At 50.9% G+C, this 12203-nt stretch overlaps 1 protein-coding gene across 1 annotated transcript; it reads right to left on the bottom strand.

The window, feature by feature from the left end:
- Positions 1 to 3740: 3740 nt before the first annotated feature.
- LOC121069769 (alcohol dehydrogenase 1-like) lies at positions 3741 to 10529 on the bottom strand. Its single transcript, XM_040556217.1, has 9 exons — positions 9079 to 10529; positions 7914 to 8015; positions 7165 to 7306; positions 6785 to 6872; positions 6455 to 6674; positions 6075 to 6335; positions 5650 to 5785; positions 4956 to 5094; positions 3741 to 4404 (listed from the first exon to the last, which is right to left on the bottom strand). The coding sequence occupies exons 1-9, from the start codon at positions 9094 to 9096 to the stop codon at positions 4380 to 4382; spliced, it is 1131 nt and encodes a 376-aa protein (XP_040412151.1). The 5' UTR covers positions 9097 to 10529; the 3' UTR covers positions 3741 to 4379.
- Between the last annotated feature and the right edge of the window lie 1674 nt (positions 10530 to 12203).

Genomic DNA, 12203 nt, shown 5'->3' with positions numbered 1-12203 from the left:
TGTTTTTACTTCAGTATATATGCAAACAACAAAAAGTTCTGCCCAATTCTCTTATTCTGAAATGAATAAGACAAATAGTAAATCCACAAGATCTCCTTAAGACAGCAAAGTTCTCTCCTGCCTTGTGAATCACCCATTCCTAACTCCCTCAGTGTCCTGATATGTACCACGCATTTCTTACCACTTCAAAATTTGGCACGTGAAAATAAACTCAACTATGAGCTGTGACAAACAAAAATGGCTTCTGACCATTACTTCTGTTCCCGGTCCGCTGCTTATGGGCTGTACTGCTCTGAACTTCAACTAGGAAAGTCTGGGTCTAGCCTGAGAAACACGTACTCCTAAATAATTACACCACTAACCTGCAAAGCAGCAATCTTTTGCTGTGGGAATTATCTCACTATGTGGACAGAATTTTTATTCTTTGATAGCCTCACAAGACTATACATTATACCTGGTTCAAAATCAGCTGAAGACAAAGAGCTGTAATTCCATCCAGCATTTTGTAAGCGTTCAATTAACTGCTGACCTTACTGAATGACTGTGCTATGCTTGCAAGTTATACCACACTGTTGTCAAATTTCAGCACCGTTTGTGTGCCTTTTTAGATCAACACAGCTTGTAAGATGTTTCCAAACTAATAGTCTTTAGTCTGAGTGAGTTTTCTGTGACATCCTTCAAGTTAACAAACTCATCTTCAAAAAAGAATGGAGTATTGGTTTGTAGTCACCAGAGCGATACATCCAAACCAAGAAACAAGCAGTTCAAAATAAATATTGCACGGGCATTTGTGTAAGAACAGCAAAATTGTGTCAGCACAACTTCAATGTTCAGTTGCACAGAGCCTGCCTGCAAGACAATTTATGCACATTTTCTCTTGTAACTACCATAGGTCTCAAACACTCAGTCTTGACTCCAAAGTGTGCTTGCGCCAGAGCTTCCATGTGGCTACAGATGTCCTTCAGCATACGTGCCCTGCAGAGCAGGCAGGGAACACACCGACTGAATGGCAGTGGGACTGTTCCCAGAGTCCACAGTGGAAATTGTACTGGAAGTCACTGTGGCTTGCTTTGGAGAAAAATGCAAACAGTAGCAGCAAAAATCGCACAATCCCCCTTGCATTTCTCAGTGATCCAATTCTTCTCCAATCCAGGGCACCACTTTCATACTCCTCACATACCAGTGTGGTTGGCTCCATATGTTCCACATGGTTGTGCCATGGCACGTTCAGGTGTATTGGATGGATCACTGCCAGAGGTGATGGTGCCCCCTTTAAAAAGCCCCTGTTACTGCCACCCTTGACTATGGCTTGCCTCAGAGCCTTCCCTGCCACTCCTCTGCCACTATCCCTGGATATGGCATCTGCCCATTCTGCAGCCATGCCTGGTGAGCCTTCTCATGGACTTTCAAGCGCCCTCACACCTGGCCTTAAACACTTCCGTTGGTGGTGAGGCAGTGGAACAGGTTGCCCAGAGAAGCCCCATCCCCGGAAGTGCTTAAGGTCAGGTTGGATGTGGCGTTGAATAAGGTTTTCTAGTGGAAGGTGTCCCTGCTCATTGCAGGGGGTTGGAATGGGATGGTCTTTAAGGTTCCTTCCAACACAGACCACTCTCTGATTCCAAGATTCTATGATTCCTCTCCCTAAAGTTGTTGCGTACAGTCTCTAGTGGAGTTGGTGCACGTTTGTCAAGTTTCTTTGTCAGAGGTGGCTAATATGTCTATTTTTTTTTATTATTTATTATTTATTTTGGAGTCAAGACTGAGTGTTTGAGACCTATGGTAGTTACAAGAGAAAATGTGCATAAATTGTCTTGCAGGCAGGCTCTGTGCAACTGAACATTGAAGTTGTGCTGACACAATTTTGCTGTTCTTACACAAATGCCCGTGCAATATTTATTTTGAACTGCTTGTTTCTTGGTTTGGATGTATCGCTCTGGTGACTACAAACCAATACTCCATTCTTTTTTGAAGATGAGTTTGTTAACTTGAAGGATGTCACAGAAAACTCACTCAGACTAAAGACTATTAGTTTGGAAACATCTTACAAGCTGTGTTGATCTAAAAAGGCACACAAACGGTGCTGAAATTTGACAACAGTGTGGTATAACTTGCAAGCATAGCACAGTCATTCAGTAAGGTCAGCAGTTAATTGAACGCTTACAAAATGCTGGATGGAATTACAGCTCTTTGTCTTCAGCTGATTTTGAACCAGGTATAATGTATAGTCTTGTGAGGCTATCAAAGAATAAAAATTCTGTCCACATAGTGAGATAATTCCCACAGCAAAAGATTGCTGCTTTGCAGGTTAGTGGTGTAATTATTTAGGAGTACGTGTTTCTCAGGCTAGACCCAGACTTTCCTAGTTGAAGTTCAGAGCAGTACAGCCCATAAGCAGCGGACCGGGAACAGAAGTAATGGTCAGAAGCCATTTTTGTTTGTCACAGCTCATAGTTGAGTTTATTTTCACGTGCCAAATTTTGAAGTGGTAAGAAATGCGTGGTACATATCAGGACACTGAGGGAGTTAGGAATGGGTGATTCACAAGGCAGGAGAGAACTTTGCTGTCTTAAGGAGATCTTGTGGATTTACTATTTGTCTTATTCATTTCAGAATAAGAGAATTGGGCAGAACTTTTTGTTGTTTGCATATATACTGAAGTAAAAACATGGCGCTTCTACTTGCAGATGTGTAAGAGCATGTGCAGTCATCTCTGACCATTTTGATCTTTCTAATGTTAAAAGTTTCCCATCCAATACAGGTCCAGTTATGGAAGTATTAATAAGGAAATATTAGAATCGTTATAATTTTTATTGATTGGTAGAAATGTGGTCTGATGAGAGATGTGTATAACTTAAACCCCAAGCTAAAACTTGCACACTGGCAAAAGATCAACCAAACATGAGGTTGCTTTGTGGTAGGGCTTTAAAAAATGTGAAGGGAGATTACCATCAGCCTGATTGATGGCCTCATGTGATGCCAGGTAACCCAAGTGTCCCCCTGTGCCAGAATCTGCATCCTGAAGTACATCTTGAAGAGCATTTGTGTCAGGATTCTGTATATGCTCCCCATGCTACGATTCTGGCCACTTGGGGAAATTATTGGTGGTAAGCCTTACTGAGAGATTAGTTATTTGGTATCTGCTAGTCTGATTCACAGGGTATGTTGAATGGTGTCTGTCAAGGTTCTGTTGTCGTCTGAGCCTAGTTAATATCTCTTACTGAGTGACTTCCATGTCGGATTGGAGTACACTCATTAAATATGCAGATAACAAGAGACTTCCGAGCACACGGAAGGAGATGCTTTTAAAGAATTGGGATGCAATTCAATAGCAGTAATTGCGAAATTCTAGGTGTGCAAGTGTAATGATCAGTGCAGGATGCAGAAAACTGCCCGCAAGAAGTAGTGGATGACAAAGTGAGCAAGAGTTGGCAACCCCCTGCTATGTGGTTTGGCTGTGGAAACAGGGATGCAGTTGTCGGGACGCAAGGAAGTGCTTCATGGGGGTAAGGGAGAGGGACGTAATAATGGTCTTTGGGGCCATAAAAAGTGGCTATGAGGTTGAGCAAGAGCCGTGCTCTCTCCAAGGACGTTATACTTTAACAGTATGTTGCACTTTGAAATGATGATGGAATAGATCATCACTTGGAGGCCTTTAAGCACAAGTTCTCTCTCAGCAATGATCCAGAAAATTGATGCTGCACTGGGAAAAAGAGCTAATCTACGTGGTCTCTCAAGAATAATCCGAGCTCTGTTTTCAAGTGATTTAATTACTTTGATACTCTTTATTTACTTATTTTATCTCCCCCACAGCAGTTTTTAACAAACTTGCAAGATGTTAAGTAAGCTGGTTTGTGCGTCAGCGTGCAAGGCATGTGGTGCATCAGCATGCAAGGCATTTTGGCGTGTCAGTCTGCAAGGCATTTGCTATGTCAGCGTGCAAGGCATGTGGTGCGTGAGCGTGCAAGGCATTTCATGCATCAGCATGCAAGGTGCTCGCTGTGTCTGCATGCAAGATGTTTACAGCTCGGAGGCATCAGCAGGGGAGGGGGCAAAGGAAGTTGCCCAGTGCAGAGAAGAGGGGTGAGATGGCGGGGCCTGGGGTGCAAGGCAGAGCTCCTCCTGCCCCCTGGGGCCCCTGCTGTTCACAGCACTGCGTGGGAGCGTCTGAAGAAAGCTGTTATTTGTGCACGTGTTTCCTCGGGAGAGGTGGCGTTGCAGCTCTCGCAGGGCGTGAGAGCACAGGCAGCAGCACCAGAGCCGTCGAGGTCCTCGTGCTCATCTCCTTGTGCCCCGCGCAGGGAGGCGGTGGGAGAGCAGGGCCTGCGCCACGAGGGCCTGCTGGGCTGCTGACCGCGCTCGTCCTCCCTCGGCCGCGTCCCTCAGAAGAGCAGGACGGTGCGGACGCTGGAAGGGGGAAGAAGGGAGCAGTTAAGGGAGGTGCTGCCGCAGTGCTCAGGAGCAGGCAGAGGGGCAGGCAGGTGCAGCTGGGACCGGCCACCTCAGCTCTCACCCAGCCTCTTCTGAACTCAGCGAGGGTGCTGAAGGGAAAGCCTAAGGCACCCCGTCCCGCCCCGCAGCTCCTGTGCGTCAGTCTGAAGGCACAGTCTTCCCCCCTTCTGCGGTTGCTGCGAGGTCCCCACGGACGCCCCTTCCTCCTCACTCTGCTTTGCCTGCCCCGTGCTTTCGAACGCCGCAGCGAGGTGTGGGGTCTGAGGGGGTGTGCCGGGGCTGCAGGGTCTCTGCTGAGCTGAACCCCGGGGAGGAGCAGTCCCTGTGCCCAGGGCAGCCTCTTCCCTCCGTCTTACAGCAGGGCCTCCCACCGCCCGGATCAGGGCCCTGCCTGCTGGCAATGCTTGGGCGCTGGGTGAGGGCAGCGAGCCGGGCGCTGCCTCCCGGAGTGCCTGGAGCGCTGCCCTGCCAGACAGAGGCCTCGCTCCTGCGAGTCAGATCCTCACCTTTTGCCCGCGCGTAACAATTCAAAGCCCTCGTTGATTTTAGCGATCGGCAGCGTGTGCGTGATCAGCAAGTCAGAGTTAAATTTCTTCTCCAGATAGCTGGAGACTAGTTTGGGGATGGCATCTCTCATCTTCCAGCCTAGAGAAGGGGGAGAAAGCACCCGCAGTGAGTGACTGGAGAAATGCTGTTGAGAGGGAACGATGGTGGCGTTGTCTGGTGCCAAAGTCTGTCAAGAGTGCTCTGAGATGAATGCAGGAGCAGACAAGGAGTTCAGCATCTCCACCAGGCTTTGCTGACCTTTTAGCAACAACAACTCAAAGAGAGTTTGTGAGTCTTTCCAAGCTCAAAACATTCACAGTGACCAAGGGGCTCCTGGATAACAACTATGAGGGAAAGTTTCTTCTGCCCTACCGCTGAGTACATTGTGACTTGGGAAAAGGAATTGTCAAGGGAGGGGTTCTTTGTATATATGTATGTTTTTATATATGATTATTTGTATATATATATATATAATTTGTTTTTATTTATTATTATTTATTTTATTTATTATTATTTGTGTATATATAGATAGATAGATAGATAGATAGATAGATAGATATTTGCCCTTAGAGGGTAACTGTTCTACAGACGGTTTGGGAATTACTGTGGAAGGACAAGACTGAAATGTCTAAAATCTTTCCCTTACTTTCATACCTCCAAGCAGAGTCCCTTTACAGGTACGGCCACTTAGCAGAAGCAAAGGATCGATGGGAACCACTGAACCAGAAGGTAATACTCCAACCACCACGCAGACACCAGTGTTCATATTGCAAGAGGCCAGGGCAGCAGCCTGATGGGACAGGCGAGTGAATTAGACACACCTGAGAGAAATTTCAGTTGTCTGCCACTCACTGCTATCTAAAAACCGACTCTCTTTTCTGTAACAGACTATGAAAGCACCATCCTGTTTTGAGACTCCTACATTATTTTCTCCCCAAGCCAGAAGATTGCCCTTCTGGGCAAAGACAAGCCCAGAAGCGCTGGCATCAGGCAAGAAAGCTTGAGCTGTGGTGAAATTTGCCCTGATAGGATGCTGTGAATGATCTGGGAAGGAGCACGTGTGATAAAAGACCACATACCGCGGTATCAGCTGTCCCGATGACCTCAAAGGAGTAGTCCACGCCGTACCCGGTCATCTCGGTGAGCACCTCCTGAACAGGCTTCTTGAAGTCCCGAGGGCTGATGCACTCGGTGGCTCCCAGCTCCTTGGCCCTGGCAAATTTCTCCTTGTTGATATCAACGGCGATGATGCGAGAAGCCCCGGCCGCCTTGCAGCCCATGACAACGGAGAGGCCAACTCCTCCGAGGCCGAAGACGGCGCAGGTGGAGCCCGGTTTTACCTGCACGACATGGGGTCGGGTCAGCCTCCCGCGGGAGGAGGAGGTTTCTGTGGCAGAGCATTTCTGCGGGTGCGGAGGCGGCTGCGGGGTGCTTATTCTTGACACGGCTGAATACCAACCTTGGCGGTGTTGATGGCAGCCCCGTAGCCTGTGGAGAAACCGCAGCCCAGCAAGCAGACTTTGTCCAGAGGGGCAGCAGCATCTACCTTGGCAAGGGTGAACTCCGGCACAACAGTGTACTCTGCAAAGGTGCTGATCCAGAGGAAGTGGTGGATCTGTTTCCCTCGGCACGTGAACCTGCTGGTCTTGTCGGGCAGCAGGCACTGCGACACGGAGAGGCTGTTGGGAGCACGTGCACGTGTCGCTCATCACACAAAGCACTCACGTGTGTGGCAGAACTGCTGACAGCCGAGCCTGTGTGGGTAACGGGGAAGGGGAAGCAAACTCACTGTGACTTCAGGCAGTAGTTGGAGTCAGGATTCTTGCAGAAGCAGCATTCCCCGCACTGAGGAAGGCCAAAGAGGATGACTTTGTCTCCTGGAACAAAGCAGAGCCAGCGTTAGGTGCCTCTCGCTCGGCAGCCCGGAGGGTGCTGCCCGTCACGGCGCCTGATGGCAGCAGCCTGGCATGAACCCTCTGCTTTCTCTGCCCGCAGGAAATGTTGAGAGCCCGACTCGGGCACTTTGGGGGACAGATGAGGGAAGTGTGTGTGGTGGTTCAGTGCTACTGGTGTGCAGCCAGTCATGGCTGCAGGCTTCTGGGGGCTATTTCAGAGCTCTGGGCAGCCCCATGGGCTTCGAGAGCTGAGTCCTGGGTGTGAGCTGGTTACCTGGTTTCACAGAGGTCACTCCTTCTCCAATGCTCTCCACAATCCCAGCTCCTTCATGGCCAGGGATGATTGGGAAATCTATATCAGTAAAGTCACCTCCCAGAACGTGGTCATCTGTGCGACAAATCCCTGTGGCCACTATCTGTTTGGAGGGGAAAGAGCAGGTGAGCTATAGAGGGAGCCTGGTCTTTTTTGAAGGCAGCAGGTAGATGTAATTTCTATGGGTGTCACCATGGTTGGTGCTGCTGCCTCATGCTGATACGCCTGTGCCCACGCCAGGAACAAGCCCTTCTGCTCATGCTGAAGGCTTTGCTTGGCTTTCCTCTGCACTGCGCTGCAGGGGCTGGGGATTAGTTGGTGGCATTTGTCTGGCTCTCCGGTTTCTGGGAATGGGCGGTCCTGAGTGGCTGCGTCTGAAATAGCGTGGTGTAACTTAGCAGGAGAGAACAAACTGCTGCCCTTTGCACTGTTTTGATACTGAATTTGATAATCCAGTGAAGACTGTCCTTTTCTGTTGACCTGAATAGCATCAGTGCCAAAAGCTGGGGAGATGTTTGTGACAGGTAGGGCATCAGACAGCTACTGCCAGGTGTGAGCAGTCCACCTTTCCAGAGCACTGCTGTGCATAGGTCTGTGCCTTTACCTACGAGTTGTCACGTTCCAAAATGGTTTGCATTTAATCAGATTATCAGTCTTTTCCCTAAAAGAAACTGCAGCTAGCATTCGTGCTTGGCAGTCCTTGCTTTTACCTTGACACGGACTTCACGCGCCTTTGGAGGTGCAACCTCCACCTCCTCGAGAGAGAGTGGTTTGCCCACTGCCCAGGCAACAGCAGCTCTGCATCGGATAACCTGGAAGGAGAGGGGAGTTAGGCTGCTGGGAAGCTTTGCCTTCGGCTTGGGGCGGGGAAGGTTGTCGGACGAGCGCGTAAAGCGGTGCCAGGCAGCACGCTGACACACGTGCCGCCAGAGCTCGACAACTGCCCTGGGCGCTCCCTGGGGACTTGCTGGGGGCGGTGGGAGAGCAGGAACACGGCGGTGCCCCACTGCATGCAAAGCCAAGCGACACTCAATAGGCGTGGGCCTGGTGTGAAATCAGAGCTACAGAGATAAAGCGACCCTTCACTCTGGGGCTCGGCCAGCGTTTTTGCAGAAGTGCGCATCCGGGAAGGGCTGCCTGCAGCTGGGCAGGAGCTGTGCTGGGAGCAGGGCTGCCTGCAGCTGGGAAGGGGTTAGTTGTGCTGGGAGCAGGGCTGAGTGCCGGAGGTGAGTGGCCGAAAGGCTGCACTACCCCAGGGCCGACGACAGGGAATGTTGTCTTGTTCCCAGGAGCTGGCTGGCTGTTGGTAGGCGCAGCCCCGGGGAAGTACCAGACGCTAGTCCTGCCCTGGCCTGTCTCCTTCCATGGCCAGTGCAGCAGCCTGTTATTTTTTGGGGATCCTACAGTCTCCCCCCTGCGCCAGTCTGTCGCAAGCAGATGAGGAGAGGGCCGTGGCTCTTGTGAGAGATGCTGCTGCAGGATTTGGAGCCACGTCAGGCACAGGCCGTCAAGTCTAGGAAGCCGCTCAGTGCTACAGGAGGCAGGGGCCGAGTGTGGCTGGCTATTCCCCCACCAGAGAGCTTTGTATGCCCTTAAAGCAGGAGTGCCGGGTGGGGTTGAGCAGGAGGGTGCTTTCCTGGTTCAGTGTTTTCAGCCCTGAGCTGAGGGGCAGAAGAGAAGCAGAGCCCAGAACCTCGCTCGGGTCCTGGCAAGCTGCAGCTGAATGAAAGCCGAGGCTTGCGCGGTGCCGAGAGGTTTGGGGGGGTTGGGGGAGTCAGGGCAATGGTGGTGCGCAGCACACGTGTGCACGCTGAGCCATTCCCGGAGCATCTCCACGGGAAGGGGGAAAGGGAGAAAGGCAGCGAGTGTCCTTACTTTTCCAGAAGTGGCCATGTGGTGCGAGAGGAGCTGGCAGCGGCGCAGGCTGGAGGTGAGCTGCCGTCTGTCTGGCCGGACCTGCACCTCGCGTCGAGGCCCCGAGCGCTCCTGGCCCCGCGGCTGCGGCTGAAGGGTGAAGCAGGGAGCGCGGCGGGCGTCCTGGCGAGGGACCGGAGCTCGCCGGAGAGCGGGAGGTTCCCCTGCGAGCAGGGAGTCCCCTGTGCCCCCTGAAAGGTGCAGCCTCCAGGTGCTGGTGGCCGGGGTGGAGGGAGGAGACTCACAGCACCGCTCGGGCTTCCACTCCTTGCCAAGGGGCAACCTTTGGCCGGGCAGCAGCTCACCCCCAGCTATTTGTGAAAGGATTAATAATTACAGAAGGAAAGAAGACCCTGAAAACATGCTATGGTGAATAAACACGCCTGGCCTTTTGGAGTAAATCTTAGCTCTCTGTGGTATCGCAGCTGTTTTCCCCTGGGTACCGAGAAGAGCGTGTGAGGAAGGGACGATTTTCCAAGGACACATTTATGTAACTTTGCAACCAGTTGTGCAAGCAGTTTCCCTTCTGCGAGCGCCCTCCATTCTCTCAGATCTGTTTCCACTGAGGTGTGGGGCTTGCTCAAAGTGTAGGAGTTTGGATGTGTGGGAACTGCTGGGGGCCCAAGCAAGGATGGGCAGCCAAGGGAGCAGCTGAGGTGAAGAAGCCAGTTCCGGGTTTGGGAGCCACTTCTGCACTTGTGAAGCCTCCTGGGGAGGTGTGTGGTCTGCCTGAGCGCTGATGATGTAGGATTTCCTGTGAATAAGGATTTTTAGAATGTGCAAGTTATATACAGCTATACCCTTAGGAAATCAGTGGGTCACAGTGTCGTCGTGTCCTAATGGATGCAGCCCAAGGATATGGTTTGCTTTCTGGGCTGCAAGTGCACATTGGAAGCTCATGTTGAGCATCTCATCAACCAACACTCCCAGCTCCTTCTTTTAAGGCTGTACTCAATCCGTTCTCTTCCCAGTTTATATTTGTGTTTAGGGTTGCCTCAGCCCAGATGCAGGACCTTGCACTGGAGGGGCCTTGTTGAACATCGTGAGGTTTGCCCAGGCCCACCTCTAAAGCCTGTCCTGGTCCCTCTGGATGGCATCCCTTCCCTCCAGCATGTTGACTGTACCACACAGCTTGGTGTCGTCAACAAACTTGCTGAGGGTGCACTCGATCCCACTGCCCGTGTCACTGACAAAGACGTTAAACAGCGCCGGTCCCAATACCGACCCCTGAGGAACACCACTCATTACTGATCTCCACTTGGATGTTGAGCTGTTGACCACAACTCTTTGAGTGTGATCATCCAGCCAATTCCTTACCCACCAAGTGGTCCATCCCTCAAATCAATGTCTCTCCAATTTAGAGACAAGGATATCATGGAGGATGGTGTCAGATGCTTTGCAAAAGTCCAGGTAGATGATGTCAGTTGCTCTTCTCCTGTCCACCAATGCTGTAACCCCACTGTAGAAGGCCACCAGATTTGTCAGGCCCAGTCTGCCCTTAGTGAAGCCATGCTGGCTGTAACCATTCACCCCTTTATTTTTTCAATGTGCCTTAGCATAATTTCCAGGAGGATCTGCTCCATGATCTTGCCAGGCACAGAGGTGAGATTGACTGGCCTGTAGCTCCCCAGGTCTTCCTTTTCTCCCTTTTTAAACATGGAGGTTATGTTTCCCCTCTTCCAGTCAGTGAGAACGTCACCAGACCGCCATGACTTCTCAGATATGACGGATAGTGCCTTATCAATCACATCCACCAGTTCCCATAGGACCTGTGGATGTATCTCATCAGGTTCCATGGACTTGTGTACGTTTAGGTTTCTTAGCTGGTCTCAAACCTGATCTTCTCCTACAGGGTGTGGTTGAACATTCTTCCACTTCCTGCCTTTGCCTTCTGGTGCCCAGGCTATGTGGCTAGAGCTCTTGCCAGTGAAGACTGAGGCAAAAAAAGCCATTGAGTACCTCAGCCTTCTCCATATCCTGGGTGACCAGGTGACCAGGTGTCTCGTTTCCTTCTGGAGAGCACCCACAGTTTTCCTTTTCCTTTTTTCCTTCCTTTTATCACCTATAGATGGACCTCTAGAAGCTTCTTGTTACTCTTGTTGTCCCTGGCCAAATTTACTTCTAACAGGGCTTTGGCTTTCATTCTGTGATCCTGTGAACAGACTCTGAAGAAACTCCTAGGAGAACGTGGATGGGGCTGACTCCTTTTACAGTTTCAACGCAGAACAGCTCCAAAAAGCTTGGGCCTGCCAAAGCACTGCTCTTTTTTGGCTTGGTTTGCTTATGGTTTAAATAGACTGCCTCGTTTGATCAAAAAGTCTGACATTCAGCATCCAGGTTCCACCTCCATGTAATGGAAGCGGCCTCTTCATGAAGGTACTAGTTTCAAGTGGCTCTTCCAAAACCCTCACGGCAGTCAGTGGCATTTGCTGCTCTCCCCTCATCCCACAAGGCCACTTATGTATCTCCATCAAGCATAATTCATGTCGATCTCAGCACAGGTTGACCATAGTAAAGCTGTTCTGGGTATTCCCAGATGTCATTGTGTCCTTTGTGTACCTCAAAGGCATCTTTGGGCCGGTGTCTTAGGCAGACAAGAGTTTCTCCCTGGAAATCGGTCTGAAGGCTCTCATTCAGAAGCTGCTTGGGAGACTTCAAGACAGATGGGAGGGCTCTTCCTCCAAAGGAGGAAGCAAGAAGCCACACAAGTGGTGAGAAGGTTTCTTAGCCCTAGAGAAGAGAGTAAGGGTGGACCTCAGAGTTTCCCATCTTTCTTCCCCCCACTCTAGTCCCCGAACACCTCAGTGGCCCTCCAACAGACTCCCTGAGTTGTGCTGGCACAGCAGCCTAGACAAGGCAAGTCCCTCTGCTCCCCTCTCCCACTGGGCTCACGGCACAAGAGATGGCACCTCCTCACGCTCCAGGGGCAGGGGTAGGTGCTGTGGACGGCAAGGAGGGGCTTGCACACCAACTGAATACCAGCAAGGCTTTGATTGACTGCTGGCAGACCTGGTGCAGGCTGGCCGTACCACCCTTACCCACATGTGGGATATCTGCATGATTTGCCCCATCCAAGCTCCTGTCAA

Source organism: Cygnus olor, chromosome 4, assembly GCF_009769625.2.
Source record: "Cygnus olor isolate bCygOlo1 chromosome 4, bCygOlo1.pri.v2, whole genome shotgun sequence".
Taxonomy (NCBI): domain Eukaryota; kingdom Metazoa; phylum Chordata; class Aves; order Anseriformes; family Anatidae; genus Cygnus; species Cygnus olor.
The sequence above is the reverse complement of the archived record's forward strand: the minus strand, read 5'-3'. Positions and strand labels throughout refer to the sequence as shown.

What these genes read in the sequence shown, in the direction of transcription:
- LOC121069769 (XM_040556217.1), bottom strand. An exon ending in AGTGACCTCTGTGAAACCAG is followed by an intron (nt 6,873 to 7,164) that starts GTAACCAGCTCA and finishes GCTTTGTTCCAG; the next exon opens with GAGACAAAGTCATCCTCTTT. An exon ending in CTGCCATCAACACCGCCAAG is followed by an intron (nt 6,336 to 6,454) that starts GTTGGTATTCAG and finishes CATGTCGTGCAG; the next exon opens with GTAAAACCGGGCTCCACCTG.